We start from the raw sequence: 24329 nt of genomic DNA, 5'->3' as shown, positions 1-24329 counted from the left end.
GGATTCAAACTCAGGCCCCAGAGCAATGGGTCTCCAAATACTAGTCCAGTGACAATACCACTATGCCACCTCCTCCCCCCTACAGTTATCGTCCCAAAACCAAATGGCTCTGTAAGAATCTGTGTGGATTTAACTAGGCTGAGCAAAGCAGTGGAATGTCAGATCCACTTGCTGGCCTCAGTGGATGAGAGTCGAGCCAAACTAGCCAGGAGTACTTTGTTTACCAAATTGGATGCGAACAGTGGATTTTGGCAAGTGCCCCTGCACAAAGATTCCATTTTAATGAACATACTTATATTGCCCTTCGGTCATTATTATATCAATAGATTACCCTTTGGAATCATGTCCATTCCAGAAATTTTCCAGAGAATTACGTCCGACACTTCAGAAGACATGGAAAGTGTAATATGCTATATGGATGATATACTCATGCATGGATCCATGCAAGAGGAGCATGACCACAGGATCAGAGCACTTCTGAGAGGCTTAGAGGATGCAGGCCTAACACTGAATAAAAAATGAGTTTTGCCAAACCCATGGTTAAGTTTCTAGGTCCTTTAGTACAAGCCACTGAAATTACAGTTGCTCCGCAAAAAATAAGTTATAAGAGAATTCTGCAAACTAGGAATTTAAGTGAGATTCAAAGATTCCTAGGGATGGTGAACCAAGTGGGCAAGTTCCTACAGAATTTAGCAGAGATCGGCAAGCCCTTGAGACAGCGTCAGCAGTAATGCTGGAAGGTGGACCAGCAAAACTTTTGAAAGAATTAAGCAACCTCAAAGCTGTTCTGAAATCTTGGCACATTACAAACCAGACTTACCGACCATAGTAGCAATGGATACATTGCCTAGTGGCAGTACTATTTCCAGTGCAAAAAGACGGTCTACTATGCACCTAGTCACTAACAAAAACAGAACAATACATCATAATAGAAAAAGAAGCTTTGGCTGCTTGGGTGTGTGAAAAATTTCCAGACTATGTTATGGGATTACGTTTCAAAATTGAAACAGTCCATAAACCACGAGTCACTCTCCTGAATGCGAAAGAAATTGCGGGGAGTGCCTGAGAATGGACTTATTTAAGGGGAAAACCTTCCTTATCGGTATTGATTATTATTCCCGGTGGATTACATAGAATCACAACAGAAGATGTCATTTAATCCTTCGAGAAAATTTATTCAATATATTGCATCCATGGACGTCGTAGTGTCTGACAAAGGGTTGCATCTCGCAAACAGCTTCACAGCCACCCAGGAACATAACACTTAAACTAACAGAAGGGAGAGTACTGAGTATCTTCAACTTCAAAAGGCGATCAGAACAAGGTCAGGAAGATTGGTCAAAGTACCTCGGAGACGAATCCTGTGAAGTCTGAGTCTTTGTGGGGAGATGTAGGAGGAGGTAAATAGGATGACGCTAAAGACATGAGAGGAGATGTAGAGTGAAGGGTTAACATCAGAAACATACATAATTCTGATGTAAAAATTATGTCAGAACACATGACTGAGTAGTAAGAGAGATATTGAAGAGAGCAGAAGCTTGTGTGGAGGTCCAAAAGTGTAAATAATTTCTGTGAATAAATAGTTCTGGTTAAAAAGACTATGGACGCATGCAGCATCCTTTTGAGAGACTAGGCAATTCCCAAATGCTGTCTAAACCCAGATGACACAACTAAACGCAACTTACACATGATATTTTACACTCCTACAAAAAATGTCTGTCATAATATTTTTCATAATATTATTGTGAGGTATTGTAAAGTAGGTTTATGTGTTTGTGTGTGTGGTTTGTTCTGTCAGTATGGCTGTTTTAATTAAATTAGAAATGAATAGACTGAAAGGTTGAAATTATCAGAAGATAGAGCAAAAAGAGCATTTGAAATGCTAATAAATGAGCCAAGATAAAGTCAGCAGATAGGATGTGAATATAATTTGCATTTTAAGATAAGTGGAGAGGTGTTTGGTTTTCAAAAGGATGGTAGGATGTTTACAACTAACAAGATAAATAAAGCAGGTTATTACGTTGATATTTCCCAAAAGGGCTGATCATGATGACAACATAAAAGATTTTTATGGGAAAAGTAAATTCCAAATGCATGTGGGAACAATGGGATTTACAAATTAAAGAAGGAAAATATATTTAAAGGAGGACAGAAGGCTGTATGAATTATGGCCGTGTAACATCTGAAAGGTACACTGTGTGAAACAGACTTGGGTAAAAGCCTCTTGTCACTGCTGTTCCAGTAAAAGCATTTGGAATTCCACTATTGAGTGGGTGCTTTTGATAATCTTGCTGGATTGTCGCTATAAATTTAAAATCTATTTTGGACTGTTGCCTTAAAGGGGGAGGGTAGTTGGTAGCCTGGTTAGCTAGGAATTTTTGGAATTGTTGTAATATTAAGTAACTGTGTAATTGTAATCTTGTGTGTGTGTTTTATTTTCTTTTGTTAATAAATGTTTTAATTTTTAAAATCTCTAAAGGTGTTAGTGGACTCATTACCTCTGAAATCAGTGCACAAATCTTTTCGTAATAAATACAAGTTGCAAAATCGTTGTGACAGCGTGGCCAAGGTTCACTTTTGGATTTGGCCAGCCTGACAAATGCCACCTGCCATATCATAACAGTCTGTTAAATATTTATTCATGAAGGGTGGTACCCCCTTTTAAAAATAAATAAAATTTAATTTTGTAACCAAGTATAATTACTGAAAGAAGAATTTTTTTTCTTTTAATTCTGTCAAAGACATGGAAATATATATTGCTGAGTAATGCATGAGACAAATAAAATGTAGATATATTTCTTTTGATTTGTGACAATTGGGTAAGAAATGTTGGTGCTGAGAAATGGAAAATAATTTGGACTGTCAGAATGATGTTGGTCAGATCAATCACAGAATAAGCCTCGATAATTTTTAGTTTCAACCTCAAAAGAACTTTCCTGCTAGACCACTGTGACATCTCTGATTACAACACTGCTCATTCTTGTATTCTGTGACTGATTTTGTCCTTTAGTCCAAAATATGCTTCTAGTTCTAGGCAATTTTGTACTGTTGCCTTACATTGACTAGGAATTTGCTAAATTGCAATTTGCTAAACTCAATTCACTGACAGGAGACAACTTTTAACAATCCAATGCATTACAAACAAGTAGCTTAAAAAGAGTTCTGAAAAAACAAAAGTCACATCTGTAAAGCAACACCAGAAAGCTTTCACCTGCATTTCAGTATTGCACGTGTGCATCACCCTGTGAAAAGTACAAATCTAGCCCTAGTCATTGCAGCCATTGATTTATTTTAGTGTCATGTTTAGAATAAGTTTAACGTAAGGTAAAATGCTGACACAAAATAGATGAACAGATGAATGACAGATGATCTATTCGTGTATTGAAATAACAATGACTTCTTTATAACGTTGCTTATTGCAAAGTAGAATTGCAGCAATATATATGTTTATATGTAAGACAGACTTTAAATGCAACATTTTTCAAAAATGTCATTGATTAATAGGAACAGTCTCCTAAGAACAGAGTTTGTATGTACTTCCTTTTAAGTGGACTATCATCAGCATTGTAAAATAACATGGAAATGTATTCTGCAATGAAGAATTCTTCTGTTGTTCATCAGCACCAAATTATTTTCAATTGCTAGAGCAAAATTCTTGATGTGTGAGGTTTCGAGTGCTTACTTGTGTGTTAAGTATTACAAATGTGTTTATATGTTTTGAGAAAATAAGGCATTTTAGAAAATCAAGCAATGGGAAGGATATCGGATTAGCAAATTTAAACCCAACTCATGGATCCCTTGTAAAATTGTGCACAGTGGGACAAAGGTTACCTGACTGCAACTGGATTACCTCAGTGCAACAGAGGGGTACAGCTGATTGTTGAAAGGATTTACGATTAAATCTATGACACGTGCTTAGAGAGAATGAATTAAGCGTTTGTTATTTGACTGGCACAAACCTCCCAGGTACCAGTGAGCTGATTAGGACTTTTTTTTGACAAACATGCAACATTACTCATGAGGAAAAGTTAGTGTTTAGGATTGTCTTTAAAGTAAAATGAAGAGCGAACTGCGACCTTTACTGAAGTCTGTTTAACAATAGGCTTGGGTGGCTTGGCAGTTGAAGATTAAAGGGAGGCCTGATTGTTTTTCTGGAAAGGTATAAAGTGTTCACTCTTGGAGACAGCAGCAGCATCTGTGTCTATTGTAGTTAGACTCCTAGGCCAGAATTTTCCAGTAATCCCTGCCGCCAACCCCCCACCACTACCACCACCACCCTGCCCACAGCAGGTTTCCCCGCAGCAGAGCTGGCGAGCCATTGAAATCTCCATTCACATCAGCAAGACTGGGAGATCCCACTGCTGTGAGGGGCTGGAAAATTCCGGCCCTAGTCTTTAAAGTCCTAGGAAGGAGTTGAGGATGTTGGGTTGTAAACAGTTGTGCTTTAAACTGATCATTTATTTCCAAGATAGAGTAGAATTGGAGTCTCAAGAATAGCTAATCCGCATTTCTACCTATGTACAGGTTCCATGTGATTCACATTGCTATGGAGCTGGGCTTTGAGAGGAGGAAAGGCCTTAGAAAGCCACTGAGATCAAGTTGGAAATTATTCCAAAATATCACTGTATCTCCTGGACAATTTACTCTACTGGAATCCAGGAAAAGAGAGCAGTTAGAGACCGGAACTCCCTGTGGTTCCCAATGCAGAAATGCAAGTAGGAACTTGTGCTCAGATTGAGAAGACCAGACTCGTGAGGATTTGGAACGAGGCTGCACCTGACTTATGGTAGAAGGAGGATCTCCCGGAAAAACCCTCATCATGAGGATGGTTCTGGGATTAAACATTTTTAAAGCTCTTAAACATTAAATCCTGTGTCATCCTTTCAGCTATCAACTGGAAGTTTGAATTTCTTTTTTAAAGTTTTCGGTCTCTACACAATTGTAACAAACATAACAAATGGGGTATGTAATAATGTTTTCTTCACTGCAAGTAGAATAATAGCTATATTTCTTTCTTTCTATCTTTTTTGTCATAGAGTTGTACAGGAACCTATTTAATGGCTTCCAAGCAGGAATTTCAGAGTCATAGAATTGTTACAGCACAGGAGGAGGCCATTCAGCCCATCATGTCTGCAGTGGCTCTCCGAATGAGCAATTCACTTAGTGCCATTGTGCTGCCTTCTCCCCACAATCCTGCACTTCTTCCTTTTTAGACCGCAGTCTAATTCTCTTTGGAATGCTTCAATTGTACCTGTGTCCACCGAATTGATTGTGCTGCATGACGTAGAAAGAAGTGAAATTGTACTGTTAAGGTATCCTCCCCAGGTGGCAGAAGTGCACTATTCGTGACAGCAGGTGGTGATCACATGTCCAAGGCAGGCCTCTGGAAATTAGTGAGGCATGATTTAACTAGAATTTTTGTAGGTTTAACGGAGCTACTGTATATTCTCAGCAAGAAAGTTAAGAGCCCAGCTTACCCCAGGCAAAAAGAAATGGCTAGGTCATCTTAACACAGTGTAAATGCAAAATCATTCCAGATGCTTTTCCAACATTCTACCCATGCCTGCAATGTACAAACAGGACTGATGCATTAGAGCAGAAAATTTACCCTCAAGTTGTGTTTTAAGGGAAATGAATGCATCATTTACCCACTAACATTCAATAAATAAGAAAATACCACTGTTACTTAAATAAATCTCTACAAAAATTATGGAGACCAACTCCTTACTGTGTCTAGATGATAACATTTTACTGCAAAAATCAATACATAAAATTTTAGTCAATTTCCTCCTTTATCAACTATTCCTGCAATGGTGAAGTATTTTCATTTCAGGACTTTTTTGTAAAACGTTCCTCAAACAACAAAACTTCCAGGAGTTGCTAAATGTTGATATCTAAAACATGTTGACATAAAAAATGTTATTGTCTTAGGTCCATGACATTGCTCAACTTGAATCACATTACTAACCAGAGATAATAATTGTCAAAACAAATGTTAAGACCATGTTCACCATTTGTGCAGCACAATGTTAAGAAGAAACTTTTAGGTGGTTTAAATTATAAATATAGATCACCAGCAGTATTATGTGCATGATCATTAATACAAGGAAGCAGAAATATCCTGGAACAAATCATTATTCTACATGAAACAGCCACAGGTAAGTAGCTAGTTTACCTAGAAGGAATGTCTAGCTTTTGAAAGAAGAGATGAAAAGGCAGATGTTGTTTCTCCTGCACTTGCATGGGAAGATACCATGGGAAAGGGAGGATATGTTTGGAATGATTGAAGAATGGAAAAAGGTTGTCACAGAGGGAACAGTCCCTTTGCCCGCTGAGAGGGGAGGTGGCGGAAATGGCAGGGGATGAACTGTTAAATGTGGAAGCTGGTGGGGTGGAAGGTGTGGACAAGGGCAACCCTTTTGTTGTTCTGAGAGGGAGGGGAAGGAGTGACAGCAGAAACACAAGAAATGGACATAGTCTACCTTGTCAATCACAATGGGGTGGAATCCTTGATAGAGGAAACAGAAAGACATATCAGAAATACTGGTATGGAAGGTGGCATCATCAGAAAAGGAGAAAATGTGATAATAGAATACAGTCCTTACAGGAAGCATTATAGTCAAGTTACCTGTGACAGTTAGGCATATAATGGATATTGGTCTGTCGGTTATATCCAGAAAAAGAGAGAGAAGTTGATGATGAGAGGGGAAGAATTGGACCATGTGAAGGTGAGGGAAACCTGAAGCGTTAATGAATTTTCTGTTTCTTGATGAGATCAAGAAATGACAAATGTACAATCATCAATGCATCAGAATATGAAGTAAAGGAGAGGACCTGAGTAGGACTGGAATAAGGGATACTTTACATATCCATGAAAAGGTAGGCAGAGCTCGGCCCCATACATTTTTCATTACAGGCAGTGAGTCAAGTTATCCACCCCACCCCCATCTGACAGCTCTGTCCTTGGCCTCCATCACTTTTCCAATGAAGTGCCACATAAGCTTGAGAAAGAGCACACTGTTATTTTTGATGAGGCATTTTTGCAGCCTTCCCATGATTCAACACAGAGTTCAGCAATTTCAAATCATAACCTCTGCCCCTGTTTTTGGAGGGAAGCTGTTGGTGATAATTCTGCCTTTCCATTTATATCTCCTCTAGACCCATCTTCCATTTCTTTGCTTGTCCCATTACTGTCCATCAGCATCCCTTTTGTTATTTAATCCTGCCTTCCACCCTATTGTAGATCTTCTCTCTGGTTCTTTCCTCCTCTGCCCCCTTACCCTCACTTAGTACTTGGTTAAAACCTGTTATGGCTCTAACATTTCATAGTTCTGAAAAATAATTTGCAAAAGGTTAGATTTAAGTTGCAAACATTATTTTGGCTGCTGGAGGATATGAATAACTGCTGCTGTAAATATATAATTGTACTGTATCAGCATTTATCACTTGTTTGTTTTATAAATTTGTTTAATATTTTAATTTTAAATCAATGTCTGTTGTCATGCTGTATTGCTCCTGAAGTTTGGAGCAAAAACTAATGGGGGAATAGGCTAAGACTAGCTGCTAGATGCAATGATCAGATATAACTAACTTTCCTGGGCAGCTTAGAGAAAGCTTAATTTGATCTCCTGATCTCCCACTCGGTATGAACATTTTAGAAGATATGGAGTGTTGGCATTTGCCCATGAGAAAGATGTAAAATACTAAAGCCCAAATAAGAGGAACAAAGGACATAGGAGCAGGAATAGGCCATTCATATTCACGGAATCATATCTTACAGATAACGTCTCAGGCACCACCATCACCATCCCTGGGTATATCCTGTACCACCAGCTGAATATACTCAGAAGAGGTAGTGGCACAGTGATATACAGTTGGGAGGGAGTTGCCCTGCGAGTCCTTAACATTGACTCTGGACCCCATGAAGTCTCATTGCATCAGGTCAAACATGGGCAAGGAAACTTCCTAATTACCACGTACGTCCCTCCTTCAGCGGATGAATCAGTGCTCCCCCACATTGAACAGCACTTGGAGGAAGCACTGATGGTAGCAAGGATGGTGGGACTTCAATGTCCATCAGCAAATATGGCTCGGTAGTACCACTGCACGCTGAGCTGGCCAAGTCCTAAAGGACATAGCTGCTAGCCTGGGTCTGCAGCAGGTGGTGAGGGAAAAACATACTTGATCTAATCCTCACCAACCTTCAGCCAATTCAATTCATTCCACGTGATATCAAGAAACGGCTGAAGGCACCGGATACTGCAAAGGCTATGAGCCCTGACAATGTTCTGGCAATAGTACTGAAGTCTTGTGATCCAGAACTTGCCGTGTCCCTAGCCAAGCTGTTCCAATGCAATCACAACACTGGCATCTTACCCAGCTATGTGGAAAATTGCCCAGGTATGTCTTGTACACAAAAAGCAGGACAAATCCAATTCAGCCAATTACTGCCCCATCAGTCTACTCTCGATCATCAGTAAAGTAATGGAAGGGATCATTAACAGTGCTATCAAGCTGCACTTGTTTAGCAATAACCAGCTCACTGATGCCTAGTTTGGGTTCTGCCAGGGCCACTCGGCTCCTGACCTCATTACAGCCTTGGTTCAAACATGGACAAAAGAGCTGAACTCCCGAGGTGAGGTGAGAGTGACCGCCCTTGACATCAAGACAGCCTTTGACTGAGTGTGGTGTCAAGGAGCCTTAGCAAACCTGGAGTCGATGGGAATCTGGGAAAACCTTCTGTTGGTTGGAGACATACCTGGCATAAAGGAAGATGGATGTGGTTGTTGGAGGTCAATCATCTTAGTTCCAGGACATCACTGCAGGAGTTCCTCAGGGTAGCGTCCTGAGCCCAACCATCTTTAGTTGCTTTATCAGTGACTTTCCTACCATCATAAGGTCAGAAATGGGGATATTCGCTGATGATTGCACAATGCCCAGCACCAGTCGTGACTCCTCAGATACTGAAGCAGTCCATGTCCAAATGCAGCAAGACCTGGACAATATATAGGCTTGGACTGATACATGGCAAGTAACATTCATGCTATAGAAGTGCCAGGCAATGACAACGAGAGAATTTGACCATCACCCCTTGACATTCAATGGCATTACCATCGCTGATCTCCCACTATCATCATCCTGGGGGTTACCATTGACCAGAGCAGATCAGAGGCTCGGAATCCTGCGGCAAGTAACTCACCTCCTAACTCCCAAAGCCTGTCCACTATCCAAAAGGCACATGTCAGGAGTGTGATGGAATACCTGCCACTTGCCTGGATGAGTGCAGCTCCAACAACACTCAAGAAGCTTGACACCATCCAGGACAAAGCAGCCTGCTTGCTTGGCACCCCATCCAGGAACATTGACTTCCCCATCACTAATGCACAGTGGCCCCAGTGTGTACCATCTACAAGATGCGCTGCAGGAACTCACCAAGGCTCCTTAGACAGCACCTTCCAAACCCACTACCACCTAGAAGGACAAAGGCAGCAGACACATGGGAACACCAGCACCTTGAAGCTCCCCTTCAAGCCACTCCCCATCTTGACTTGGAACTTTATCGCCGTTCCTTCACTGTCGCTAGGTCAAAACCCTGGAACTCCATACCCAACAGTACTATCTATGTGTGTGCCTATACCACATGGGCTGTGGCAGTTCAGCAACTAACCTTCTCACAGGCAATTAGGCAATGGGCAATAAATGTTGGCCTAGCAATGACGTCCACACCCCACAAACGAATAAAAAAAATTGGCTCTCCGAGCCTGCTCCGCTATTCAATAAGATCATGGCTGATCTGGTTCTGGTCTCAACACCACATTGCTGTCTGCACCCCTTCATAATCCTTGACTTCCCGATCTATCAAAAATCTAGCTAACTCAGCCTTGAATAAATTCAATGATCCAGCCTCCACTGTTTTCTGGGGAAGAGAATTCTGCACACTAACAAACCTCAGAGAAAATAATTCTCCTCATCGCCATCTTAAAACGGGATCTCTTATTCATAAACTGTGTCCCCTAGTTCTAGTCACCCCAACGAAAGGAAACATAATCTTGGTATACACCTGACCCAATCCCACCAGAATCTTGTGTTACAATAAAATTACCTCTCATTCTTCTAAACTCCAATGGGTATGTAAAATTTTTGGATTCAGGTGCCACAGATACCTAAGCCAGTCAACTATTCGTAAGTAACTTTAAGATAGTTTATTAAGAAGCAACAGTTTAGATATGATGCATTAACTATTTTGACAGAAAAGGTATACAACTTGTGACAGTTGAGAAGGGTTTACTGATCCCAAGGGGTGTACAGATGGTTGGCACAGTGTGTGTTGATCTCAGTAGCTTGTGATAGCAGCATCCTGCTCTCTGGTCAAATTGTTAGGAACCCTTCCCTTGATCTTCTTCCTGCTGCTCTTGTCCATCTTCCATCTGAAGAAGAGGGCTGCTTGACAAGCACTGTCACCTCATCAGGACTGCCCCCTGTCCCTGAGCATATATTACTAAATCCCTTTTCTGGAAGCTGGTAGCTTATCCAGTGCCAATCACCTATTCAAACTCTTCTAACCAATGGATACAGGATGTGGGCATTGCTGGCTAAGCTAGGGAGAGGCAGATGGTTTAGTGGTATTGTTGCTAGTAATCCAGAGACCCAGGGTAATGTCTGGGGACCAGAGTTTAAATCCTGCCATGGAAGGTGAATAAAAATCTGGAAGTTAAAAAAGTCTGATGATGATCATGAAACCATTGTCGATTGTTATGAAAACCCACATGGTTCACTTATGCCCTTTAGGGAAGGAAATCTGCCGCCCTTACCTGGTCTGGCCTATATGTGACTCCAGACCCACAGCAATGTGGTCGACTTTTAAATGCCCTCTGAAATGGCCTAGCAAGCCACTCAGTTGTATCAAACTGCTACAAAGTCTCAAAAAAGTAATGAAACCAGACGGACCACCTGGCATCGACCTAGGCATCAGATTTGACAACGGCAAACTCAGCCTTGTCGACCCTACAAAGTCCTCCTTACAAACACCTGGGGGACTAGTGCCAAAATTGGGGGAGCTGTCTCTTAGTCAAGCAACAGCCTGACATAGTCATCCTCACAGAATCAGATCTTACAGATAATGTCCCAGACACCACCATCACCATCCCTGGGAATGTCTTGCCCCACAGGTAGGACAGACCCAGCAGAGGTCGCGGTACAGTAGTACACAGTCGGGAGGGAGTTGCCCTGGGAGTCTTCAACATTGACTCTGGACCCCATGAAGTCTCACGGCATCAGGTCAAACATGGGCAAGGAAACCTCCTGCTGATTACCACGTACCATCCTCCCTCAGCTGATGAATCAGTGCTCCTCCATGTTGAACACCACTTGGAGGAAGCACTGAGAGTGGCAAGGGCGCAGAATGTCCTTTGGGTGGGGGACTTCAATGTCCATCAGCAAGTGTGGCTCAGTAGCATCACTACTGACCGAGCTGGCCGAGTCCTAAAGGACACAGCTGCTAGACTGGGTCTGTGACAGGTGAGGCAACCAACAAGAGGGAAAAACATATTTGACCTTATCCTCACCAAGTTACCTAGGTAACTAGGGATGGGCAATAAATGCTTGCCCAGCTGGCAAAGCCCACATCCTGTGAATGAATTTTTAAAAAAAATTGCCCATCCTTAATTACCCTTGAGAAGGTGTTGATGAGTCACCATCTCCAACCGCTGCAGTTCATGTGTTGTAAGAACGGCCAATCCTAGGAAAGGAGTTCCAGAATTGTGAACCAGCGACATTGAAGGAATGTTGATATAATTCGAAGTTGGATGGTGTGTGACTTGGACAGGAAGTTGCATGCGGTGCTGATCCGATGCATCTGCTGCTCTTATCCTTCTAGGTGGTAGAGGTCATGGGTTTGGGAGGTGCTGTCAAAGGATCCTTGATGTGTTAATGCAGTGCACCATGTAGGTGTGAAGGGCTGAATGTTGAGGAGGGTGGAAGGGGTACCAATCAATTGGGCTGCTTTGTCCTGGATAGTTTTGACCTTCGAGTGTTGTTGGAGCTGCACTCATCCAGCAAATGGAGAGTATTCCATCAAACTCCTGATTTGTGACTTGTCCAGACTTTGGGGAGCCAGTAAGTGAGTTACTCTATGTAGCATTCCTAGCCTCTCGTCTGCTCTTGTAGCCATAGTATTTATGTGGTTTGTCCTGTTCAATGGTTTCTGGTCAATGGTAGCCCCCAGGATGTTGATAGTGGGGAATTCAGCAATGGTAATGCCATTGAATGTCAAGGGGAGATGGTTAGATTCTCCCTTGTTAGAGATGGTCATTGCCTGACTCTTGTGTGGCATGAATGTTACTTGCCGCATATCAGTCCAAGCCTGAACGTTGTCCAGATCTTCCTGTATATGGGCATGGACTGCTTCAGTACCTGAGGAATCATGAATGGTGCTGAACATTGTGCAATCATTTGCGAACTCTCCACTTCTGACCTTATGATGGAGGGAAGGTCATTGATGAAGCAGCTGAAGATGGTTGGGCCTAGGACAGTACTCTGAGAAACTCCTGCAACAATGTCCTGGGACTAAGATGATTGACCTCCAACAACTACAACCATCCTTTTTTTGCTGGGTGCGATTTCATCAGTAGAGAGTTTTCCCCCTCTCATTTCTCATTGACTTAGTTTTGTTAGGGCTTCTTGATGCCACGTTCAGTCAAATGCTGCCTTGATATTAAGGCAGCCACTCTCACTTAACCTCTGGGTGAAGTGAAGCTTTTGTCCATGTTTGGGTCATGGCTGTAATGAGAAGGAGCTGACTGACCCTGGCAGAACCCAAACTGAGCGTTCATGAGCAGATTATTGCTGAGTAAGTGCCGCTTGATAGCACCGTCAACACTTATGTTCGAAAGTAGACAGATGGGAAGGTAACTGGCCAAGTTGGATTTGTCCTGCATTTTGTGGACAGGACATATCTGGGCAATTTTTCACATTGCGGGATAGATGCCTGTGTTGTAACTGTACTGGAACAGTTTGGCTAGAGGCTTGGCTAGTTCTGGAGTACTATTGTCGGAAAATTGTAGGGCCCATATAATTTTCTATGTGCTGATGGATGGAAAATTTTGCAATTTTATGTTTGTACAATTTGATGCTTATATAATGATTCTAGATGAGGTATAAGCACTAATCACAATAATAAATGGATAACGCCATTTTTTGTTGTGCTGTGCACATTACTCATGACTTCTGTTGAACCTTTACGCTGCTTGACTCTCACATCACTACAAAAAGATGATGTAGTCTGGGATGACAAACATATAAGATTAGATTAAATATAACAATATTGCTGAACACTTTTTTCCAATGCTTTTGCTTTTTATGATATCTATATTTTCAAGAATATCGTAATTTTAACAATAGGTTCAAAATAAAATAATTTTTCATTATTCCATGCTGCAGATTTTTTAAATAGCACATGATATGCAAATTATCCTTAGTATGAATGCAGATAAATTTCAGTGTAGGTTAGTATGAATGATCCTTTTCATAGATGTTGATGATAGTTAATTAGATCTAAATGGAACAGTGCAGCTAAAAATAGCAGAACACAAGGGGAATTAAAATGCATATGTAAATAGTGAAGCAATTTTCATAAATTGGCATTCACTGAAAACTAGGCATTACAGAACCTCTTGTTAGAATTCTGACAATGTACTCTGGTACTGAAGGGACAAATTTAAGACCACAGTGTTAAAGGAACATTTGTTTTAGTTATTTGAGGAAATGGCCAGCTGATTTTGCCACTGAAATCTACTTTGTAATTGTTTGTTTGCAATTATACTAAATGCTCAGGGATGTACATTTTTTACTCTTGGGGCAGTAAAGTTCTGTATTACTGCAGTGTTCAGTTAATTGTGAGCATTTTTTGAGGTTTTAGCAATCTTTTAAAGACTAATTTATTTTAAAAGCAGTACCCAAAGATTTTGTTAAATTAAGATGAAGAACTTATTTATCTCCACTCATAACTATTGTAGAAAAACACCAAATAAGAAAAATTTGGGATTGAATTTCCTGTTGTAGTATAATCATGAAATTATGCCCAAATGTATGCCATTCCTGTGTTAATTTTGCAGATCATCAATTTACATCGGAATTTACAGTAAATTAATTAGGCTAGACCAGAGTGTGTAAAAAAAAAAATGCAACTTGAAAATGGATTCTGCTTCTGTGACGGTTCTTGCGTTGTCCAGACTGTCAAATCTCTGTACAGCACAATGCCAAACATGTCACTTATCACAATTCATTTTCCTAATAACACTTTCACAGACTGGTTTGTAAAAAGAACAGACAATGTTTTGCATGCTCTTGATAACATATGTATTTGAAAGGATTTTTGTTTACTTTGATATCACTTATTACACAAAACAGCATGAAAGGATATTTTCACAGCTCTCTCAAATAGTAGCCAACTAGTTTTCTCTGATGATTTTATAGAATAATAGAATAATTGCAGTGGAGGAGGCCATTCAGCCCATCCTGTCCGTGCTGCCTCTCAGAGCAGCTCAGCTGGTTCCGCTTCTTTTCCCTTTGTAGCTCTCCAAATTGTTTCTCTTTAGGTGCTTATCCAATTGCCAATTAAAAGCCATGATTGAATCTACCTCAGTCACACTCTCAGACAGTGCATTCAAGATCCTAACCATTTGTGTTGCCATTGTTTCTTTTGCTAATTACCTTAAATCAGAGTTCTCTGGTTCTCAAGTCTCCCGCCAATGGAACAGTTTCTGTCTACACCCCCAATAATTTTGACTTTCTCTGCTAAATCTGTCAACCTTCTCTAAGGAGAACAACCCCAGCTTCTCCAATCCATCCTGAAACCATTCTCATTAATCTTTTCTACGCCTTTCTAAAGCCTTCACATACTTCCTCATGTGTGGTCTCCAGAAGTGGACAAGCTCCAGTTGAAACCAAACCAGAGTTGTATAAACGTTCAACATAACTACCTTGCTGTTGTACTCTTGTGCCTGTGTTTATAAAACCCAGGATCCCGTATGCCTTTTTAACTACCTTAAGTGATTTGTGCACATATACTCTCAGGTCCCTCTACTCTTGCACCTCTTTAGAATTGTACCCTTTATTTTATATTGCCTCTCCTTATTCTTACTACTAAAACATATCACTTCACACTTGTCTACATTAAACTTAATTTGCCATGTGTCTACCTAATCCACCAACCTGTCCATGACCTCTTGAAGTTTATCACTGTGCTGACAGTGCTATCAAGCGTAATAACCTGCTTGCTGATGTTCAGTTTGGGTTCCGCCAGGGCCACTCAGCTTTTTATCATATTACAGCCTTCATCCAAACATGGATAAAAGAGCTGAGCTCAAGAAGTGATGTGAGATTGACTGCTCTTGACATTAAGGCAGCATTTGACTTGAGAGTAGCATCAAAGAGCCCTAGCAAACTGGAGTCAATAGGATTCAGGAGGAAAACTGATTGGAATCATGCCCACTGCAAAAGAAGGTGGTTGTGGTTGTTGGAGGTCAGTCAAATCAGTCCCAGGACATTGCTGCAGGAGTTCCTCAGAGTAGTGTTCTCAGCCTAACCATGTTCAGTTGCTTCAATGACCTTCCCTCCATCATTAAGGTCAGGGGTTGTTCACTGATCTACAGTACTAGTTGTGAATCACGGCAACAGTCCCACCAGGTATGAACATGTGAATTTGATGACTGGAAAAAGACTAGATCATCCATCAAGCCTAGCTGGAGCACCATGATGAAGCTGTTCCCTCTCCCAATTCCCACCTGGAAGAGATGAAAAAGTAACGGCAAGTAAGGGGAAAAAATTCTCAGGAAGATTTCGCTTCAACCCCCTCAGACAAAGAAAACCAATCCAGAGAATCACATGGGCCATGCATCACCTACGGAGACGCCAGCTGTCTGCATCTCTGCCCAAGTCAAGATCCAGCCAAGATCCCTCTTAAAACCAGCAATGTATTCCAGAGGCACATTACTCTCCTGGGAAAATAAAGCACCTAACATCCAGTCTATTCCAACTCTTGCATAGTTTAAACTCATGTCCTTTAATCCTTCACAAGCTATTAAACTAGAATAATCCATCATCAAGCACCTGATTCAGCCCTTAAATACTTTAGAGACCTCAATCAGGCTGCCTTTAAGAGTACACTGCTTTAAAGTAAACTGGTCAAAGGCTTTAAGCTTATTTAAGTAGCTAAGATTAATTAAGTTGGGAATCACTCTTCTTTGCACCTTTTCTAAGGGCATCAGATCACCCATTTTGGCGGTGTACTGAAACTAAACACAGTTTCAAATGGGTCTGATCAGCAACGTGTATAATGATGAAATGCTGCCCTTCGATACTTAATGGTCTATTAATGCAATTCCCTGCTAACTTTAGCTGCAGCTGATCTACTTTGGCCATCTGTAACCTGTGCACAAAAACACCCAGGTCTTTTTCTCTCAATTGATCTCATTATTGTTCCCTACAAATATTATGTGTAGTTTGTGTTGGTCAACATGCACGGCACCACTTTTATCCAAGTCATTTGCAATTGTGTGGCCCATTCCCCTAGCCCACCCAACATTTTTTCCATTTGAGTGCATTCCTCAAATTTTTGTGTCTTCTGTATATTGACTGGGCAAACTCCCAACACTGCTGTTCATGTCATTAAAGACAGTGATCAGCAGGCTAGGGACTGATAAACTGGGAGACGCCACTATTAGTATACTGCTACGGTGAAGCACACCTGTTAAATACAAGTTTTTGGCTGGGGATTGGAGCCAATTGTTAATCCAACATATCAAATTTCTGCTGATATGACACAATTCTGCCTTGAGAAATGTGAAGACCCTTACCAAAGGCTTTCAAGGAGTCCAGGTAGACTGTATCTACTCACTTTCCCCTATCCTGGTGACCTTCTCAAAAAACTCTTAACTAATTTGAATGTAACACCCTATTTTTCCAGAAGCCATGCTGCGTATGTTTCCTTGAATTATATTTTAACATTACAGTAGTTTTGCATTTCTAACAGTACCCTAAAATCTGTATCAAACAATTCTGAGATTTGTTAACTTCCCAACTTTGTGTCACTTCAGATATTCTAAGGGAAAATGCTTGGAGTGAGAAATAGATTGCAAATAATAAGAAGTTAGTGTAGAAGGAATACTTTGAATATAAAGTCTGTATCACAAAGGCATAATTTAAATTAAAAAAATCCAACCTGGCTGTGATGAGCTGGTACTGAATTTTGTTGGATAGAACGCTTTCTGTCTTGGCTTAGGTGGTGATCAGCAGAATTTCCAATGGAGCTATTTGCTGACTGGTCTCCTTGCTGACTTCAGAAGGTTGGCTGAGGAGAAGCAGATTAAAACTGCAATTTTGTGTAATATGTGTGACCTTTTTAGCCATGCCTTTCTACTGTACTTGTATGAGTGAGAGGGATGTAAGTTATATTGATACTACATTCCAGTCATCTAAAAGAGTCTGAACTGTTTTTTAAAAAAAATCAACTTTGTGAAGTTACTATGACTTTTCAAGGTCAGAGAAAGCAGCAGCAATTTGCTCAAAATTGCATTAATATTTTATGTGTGAAAACACTTCCTTACATCTTGCTGATATAATGAGTTGGCAGCACCTAAGAAAGAATGAATGGAAGCTTCTAAATATAATGTTTAGCTTTAAGTTTTCAAGAGGACAAAAGGAAGTGCAAGTTTTGATATTTTGGTCTTCATCTGTAATTTTAATAAATATCAATGCTTTCTGTGTAATAATCTTTTAACCCAGTATCCCAATATCCTCTGTTAATCTTGCTTTGAGCAGATGACGTTTTTCATCAATAACTTAAAAATACTGAAATATCCAAGAGAAATTGTTGCTATTACAACCTTTATTTGTCTAATGGAAGTTGGAATTATTGTAGAGAAAATGTTTAAAATAAAACCAAACTTTAAATAATTGATAAGAAACATAATCACATTTGCCTTCAGTCTGGCACAGCAATGTTTTTCAACACATAAATTGTTAATATTTTTAATTACCATAAATAATGAACACAGATACTATTTATGGACAGCAAATTCTTCAGATTTAACTCTTAATTTTAAGAAGCTGGAAAATGCATGCAACAAACTTTAAAAGATATTAGGGGCTAAATTCAATAATCCCTGAAACTGGACTCAGGGATAACATTTAACCTACATGCGTTGACCACAAAGCAAGCAGAGCCAGCATTTATTTATTGCCCATCTCTAATTATCCTGGAGAAGGGGTTGGAGACAGCTGAGTGGCTTGCTGGGCGCATTATAGATGTCAGTTAAGAGTTAACCAGATGGAGAAGCCCAACAGTCCAGTTCCAAAGTCATCATATTGGACTTGTAACATTAACTCTGTTTCTTTCTCCACCGATGCTGCCATACCAACTGAGTTTTTCCAGCTCTTTCTGTCAGCATTAATCAAGTATGATATCAAGGAGCCATAGTAAAATTGAAATTAATGGGAATCAGGGAGAAAACTCTCCATTGGCTAGAGTCATACCTAGCACAAAAGAGGATGGTTGTGGTTGTTGGAAGCTAATCATCTCAGCCCAAGGATATCTCTGTAGGAGTTCCTCAAGGTAATGTTCTAGTCTCGAGCATCTTCAGCTGCTTCATATGTAACCTTCCCTCCAACATTAATTCAGAAGTAAGGAACTTCACTGATGATTCCAAGATGTTCAGTACCATTCACAATCCTTCAGATATTGAAGTGGTCCATACCCACGTATAGCATGACCTGGACAATATCCAGGGTGGAACTGATGTGTGGCATGAATATTACTTGCCACATAAATGCCAGTCAATGATGAACTGTAATGAGAGAATTTGACCATCTCCCCTTGACATTCAATGACATTAGCACTGCTGAATCCCCCAACCAGGAACATACTGGGAGTTTTCATTGACCAGAAACTTAACTTGACCAGCCAAAAATAATGTGGCCACAAGAGCCGGTCAGAGATTGGAATTCTGAGGTTAGTAACTCATCTCCTAACTCCCCAAAGCCTGTCCACCATCTACAAGGCACAAGTCCAGGAGTGTGATGGAATATTCTCCACTTGCCTGGATGAATACAATTTCAGCAACACTCAAGAAGTTCAACACCATCCAGCACAAAGCAGCCTTGATTAATAGTCTCCCCATGCATCATTTTAAACATTCATTCCCTCCACCACCAGTGCACAGTGGCAGCAGTGTGTACCATCTATAAGATGCACTGCAGCAACTTGCCAAGGCTCCTTCGATAGCACCTGCCAAATCTGCAATGCCTACTAACAAGAAAGACGAGGGCAGTGGCCCACGGGAATTCACCACCTATGAGTCAATCTCCAGATCACACACCATTTTGACCGTTCCTTCTGTATTACTGTGTTAAAATCCTGGACCTCCCTCCCTAACAGCAGTTTTGATATATCTACACAACCTATACAGATGCAAAACAACAATAAAGCCTATGGCCCCGTTGGTATTCCAGCAGAGGTCTCAAAGCTGGTGGACTTTTGCTCACATCTTCGTGTTCTCATCCTACAGATTTGGGAGTATAAAGAATGCCAAACCCACCCCACAAACCTCAGGAATATGACAGTTGTAACTATCTTCAAGAAGGGAGATAAATCATGCTGTGGAATCACTTGAGATATTTCCCTCTTGCCCATAGCATGGAAAATCCTGACACACATTCTGCTGAATCACCTACTTTCTGTTCCTGATGCAATCCTCCCAGAGACACAGGATTTAGATCTTCCAGAGGAACCTCCAGCATGGCCTTTGAAGAACAGGGGCACTCTGGAACTTTGAGTCCCAAATCAAACTTTGTCCTGTGAAATAAGGTTTTTTCACTTAGGAGAACGATCTTCATGTTTGCAGTAAATTCACTTTTTCTAAGCAGATCCATGTCTCCCATAATCCAAAACTTTCAATCTTAGGCATCCTGTGAACATGAATAAAAATAGAATCATATCTTACAGCATGAAAGGAAGCCATTTGGCCCATCATGCCTGGGCCAGTTCTTTAAAGAGTAATTCAATTTGTACCACGACTTTGCCCTTTCCCAATTTTCTCCCCTTCAAGTATTTATCAAATTTCTTTGGAAAGTTATTATTGAACCTGCTTGCATTACCTTTTGAGGCAGTGCACTCCAGATCAAAACTCAATGCGTACTTTTTTGTTCTCTTCATCTTACCTTTGACTCTTCTTTCATTTACCTTAAATCTTCTAAGTTTGGCTACTGGCCCCTCTGCCAGTGGAAACAGTTTCTCTTTATTTTTGAACCAAAGCTTATCTTTTCACAGAGATACTTTGCACCAGAAGTTGAAGGATTGGCCACCATGTATTTGCACTCTCTCCTATAATTGGAAAAGCACCACATTAACAGACTAATATTTGGGTTAAAGCTACAGGCCAAATTTATGTTTAACAACACAGAATTGTTGCAGCACAGAAGGAGGCCATTCAACCCACCATCTGCACCGGCCCTCCAAATGAGCAATTCACTTTGTACAATTCAACCGTAACCCTGCACATTCTTCCTCTTCAGATAAAAGTCTAATTCCCTTGCTAATGCTTCAGTTGAACCTGCCTCCACCGCACTCTCAGGCATTCCAGATCTTAACCACTTGCTGCGTAAATTTTTTTTTCTCATATTGCTTTTACCTCTGCCAATTAATTTAAATCTGTGACCTCTCAATCTCAAGTCTTTCATGAGTGGGAATAGTTTCTCCCTAGCTACCCTGTCCAGCCTCCTCATGATTTTGAATACCTCTATCAAATCTTTCTCAACCTTCTTTTCTCCAAGGAAAACAGCCCTAGCTTCTCTAATCTATATTCATCACTGAAGTTCCTCATTCCTGGAACCATTCTTGTGAATCTTTTCTACATTCTCTCCATTACCTTCACGTCCTTCCTAAAGTGCAAAGCCCAGAACTCCAGCTGAGACTGAACTAGTGTCTCATACAAGTTCAACATAACCTCATTGTCCACTTGTACTCTATGCCTGACATGAAGCTATTAATATATATAATATTTTGGAAAATATTTTTCTTTTAAAATAGAGGTTTGGTCTGCGGGTATTTCTAGTCTGGGTGCTTTGATGCACTGGTTTGAGATGTAAACAGAGAGGTAGAGTGTATTTCCATTTTTTGAATAGAGAGTTCAAGAAGTGGGGTGTAAACTTGACACCTCTCTGACAGCTACCAAGCAATATGTTTATATTACTAATAAAATTGATATTATGAAAGGGGTTTCATTGTTAAAAGGTGAAGTTCAAAGAGGTTGTTGATTCAATGAGAATTAACATTGAATGGGGCTGATAGGTATAACTTCAGTAGTTTTTCAGGTGTGCAGGCAGAGGCAATGTAAGATCAAAAGGCAGCTGCATGCCTCCAATTGGCTCCATAGTGGAAAGAACCTCATTTTGAAGTCATAAGGTGAAAATACTTTGCCTGGTGTTTTGGTTATGTCTATGGGTTGTTGTTGCCTTAATGGAGATTAGTTTGGGAATTTGTTAAAAGTTATGATAGTAGCGATTTGTAGCCATGTGTAAATATTTTAACCTGTGTAAATAATAAAATGTTTCATTTAGTTTAATGTAAACCTCGAGAACCTAGTGGTCTGATTCCTGAGTTTAGAGTCGCATCTCAAACATAAAACTTAAAATTATTGATTATGACAGTTGTTTAAAGTTTCCCTCTGGGATTTTTAAATAACTCCGCTTTACCAACTGTATCGGCCATAACAATGCCTCTATTAATAAAGCCCAGGCTACCATATGCTTTATTAACTGCTCTCTCAACCTCTCCTGCCATCTTCAATTACTTTTTTTGAAAATTCATTGTAATGTAGGCGTCTCTGGCTAGGCCAGCATTTATTGCCTGTCCCTTAATTGTCCTTCAGAAGGTAGCGGTGAGCTGCCTTCTTGAACCGCTATAGCCCATGTGTTGTAGGAACACCCATGTTGCTCTTAGGGAGTTCTGTGTGCACAAATGCACCCAGTTCTCTGTGCTCCTGCATCTTCTTTAGAATTGTGCCCTTTATATTGTGTCTCCATGTTCTTCCTTCCAAAATGAATCACTTCACATTTCTCTGCATTGAACTTTATCTGCCACCTGTCCGAATTCCACCAATTTGTCTGTCCTTTTGAAGTTCTACACTGTCCTCCTGCTCAGTTCACAATGCTTCCAAGTTTTGTATCGTCTGCAAACTTTGAAATTGTGCCCTGTACATTGAGCTCTAGGTCAGTAATATATATCAGGAAGAACAGGGGTCCCAACACTGATCCCTGGGGAACTCCATTACAAACCGTTCTCCAGCCTGAAAAACATTCGTTAACAATTACTCTTGTTTCCTGTCCCTCAGTTAATTCCGTATCCATAGAAACTAGGAGTGGGAATAGGCCATTTGGCCCTTCGAGCCTGCTCCGCCATTCAATATGATCATGGCTGGTCTTCTGTCTCAATGCTGTATTCCCGTTTTCTCTCCATACCTCTTGATGCCCCTAATATCCAAAAAACTATCAATTTCCTTATTGAATATATTCAATGACCCAGCCTCCATAGCCTTCTGTGGTAGAGAATTCCACAGGTTGACCACCCTATGAGTGAAGAATTTTTTTCTCATCTCAGTTCTAAATTGCTTACCCCATATCCTGAGACTGTGGCCCCTAGTTCCAGAACCCCCAAACCAGGAAAAACATCCTCCCTGCATCTAGTCTGTCTATCCCTGTTAGAATTTTATGTTTCAGTCAGATTCCCTCTCATTCTTCTAAACTCTAGTGAATATAGGCCCAGTCAAACCAACCTCTCCTCATACGACAGTCCTGCCATCCCCAGTACCAGTGTAGTGAACCTTCGCTGCACTCCCTCTATGGTAAGTATATCCTTTCTTAGGTAGAGACACCAAAACTGCACACAATACTCCAGGTGTGGTCTCACCAAGGCATTTTGTGTAACTGCAGTAAAATATCCCTACTTCTGAACTCAAACCCTCTTGCAATGAAGCCCAACATACCATTTGCCTTCCAAATTGCTTGCTGCACCTGCCTGTTTGCTTTCATTGACTGGTGTACAAGGACACCTAGATCCCTTTGTATGTCCACATTTCCCATTTAAATAATACTCTGCCTTTGTTTTTTCACACCCAAGCATATAACTTCACATTTATTCTCATTATATTGCATCTTCCATGTGTTTGCCCACACACACACACAACTTGTCTAAATCGCCCTGAAGCCTCCTTGCATCCTCCTTGCAACTCTCAACCCCACCCAGTTTTGTGTCGTCAGCAAACTTGAAGATATTGCATTTGGTTTCCTCATCCAAGTCATTTATATATATCGTGAATAGCTGGGGCCCAAGCACTGATCCCTGCGGTACACCACTAGTCACCGTCTGCCATCTGAAAAAAGACCCATTTATTCCCACACTCTGTTTCTGGTCTGTCAATCAATTCTTAATCCATGCCAGGATATTACCACCGATCACATGTGCTTTAATTCTGCCCACTAGCCTCTTATGTGGGACCTTATCAAAAGCCTTCTTGAAATCCAAATACACCACATCCACTGGTTCTCCTACTAGTCACATCCTCAAAAACACTCCAGGAGATAAGAATGATTTCCCTTTCATAAACCATGTTGACTTTGTCTAATCCCATTAATGCTTTCCAAGTGTTCTGTTACCATGTCTTTTATAATAGACTCAAGCATTTTCCCCACTACTGATGTTAGGCTAACTGGCCTGTAATTCTAATTTTTCTCTCCCTTTTTTAAATAGTGGGGTTACATTTCCCACCCTCCTATTTGTAGGAAAAGCTCCAGAGCCTATAGAATTTTGGAAGATGACCACAAATGCATCCAATATTTCCACTTCTTTCAGTACTCTGGGATGTAGATGATCAGACCCTGGGAATCTTCCAGCCTTTAACCCCATTAATTTCTCTAGCACCGTTTTTTTTTTTACGAATACTGATTTTCTTCAATTCCTCCCTCTCACTAGACCCTTGGTTCCCTAACATTTCTCGGAAATTATTTGTGTCCTTTTTTGTGAAGATAGAACCAAAATATGCGTTCAATTCTTCTGCCATTTCTTTGTTCCTCATAATTTCTGCCGTTTATGACTGTAAGGGATCTACATTTGTCTTTGCTAACCTTTTTCTTTTCAGATATTTATAGAAGCTTTCACAGTCAGTTTTTATGTTCCCTGCAAGTTTACACATACTCCATTTTCCCCTTCTTGTTCAATCTTTTTGTCCACTTTTGCTGAATTCTAATCTGCTCCCAGTCCTCAGGCTTGCTGCTTTTTC

The 24329-nt window shown here is 40.6% G+C and overlaps 1 protein-coding gene across 4 annotated transcripts in view; it reads left to right on the top strand.

Moving 5' to 3' along the window:
* The window catches only part of trappc9 (trafficking protein particle complex subunit 9), a 956085-nt gene that overhangs the window by 601690 nt on the left and 330066 nt on the right, over nucleotides 1-24329 (top strand). The window contains exon 22 of one of the 4 annotated variants that reach the window (XM_041189163.1): nucleotides 4525-4550. The exons of the other annotated variants lie outside the window; for them this stretch is intronic. Within the exon in view, the coding sequence (XP_041045097.1) occupies nucleotides 4525-4535 (11 nt within the window). The 3' untranslated portion in view covers nucleotides 4536-4550. Of the gene's footprint in view, nucleotides 1-4524; nucleotides 4551-24329 lie in introns of those variants that run through there. 4 annotated transcript variants of the gene reach the window in all.

Source organism: Carcharodon carcharias, chromosome 6 (assembly GCF_017639515.1).
Source record: "Carcharodon carcharias isolate sCarCar2 chromosome 6, sCarCar2.pri, whole genome shotgun sequence".
In the NCBI taxonomy this organism is placed as follows: Eukaryota; Metazoa; Chordata; class Chondrichthyes; order Lamniformes; family Lamnidae; genus Carcharodon; species Carcharodon carcharias.
The sequence above is the reverse complement of the archived record's forward strand: the minus strand, read 5'-3'. Positions and strand labels throughout refer to the sequence as shown.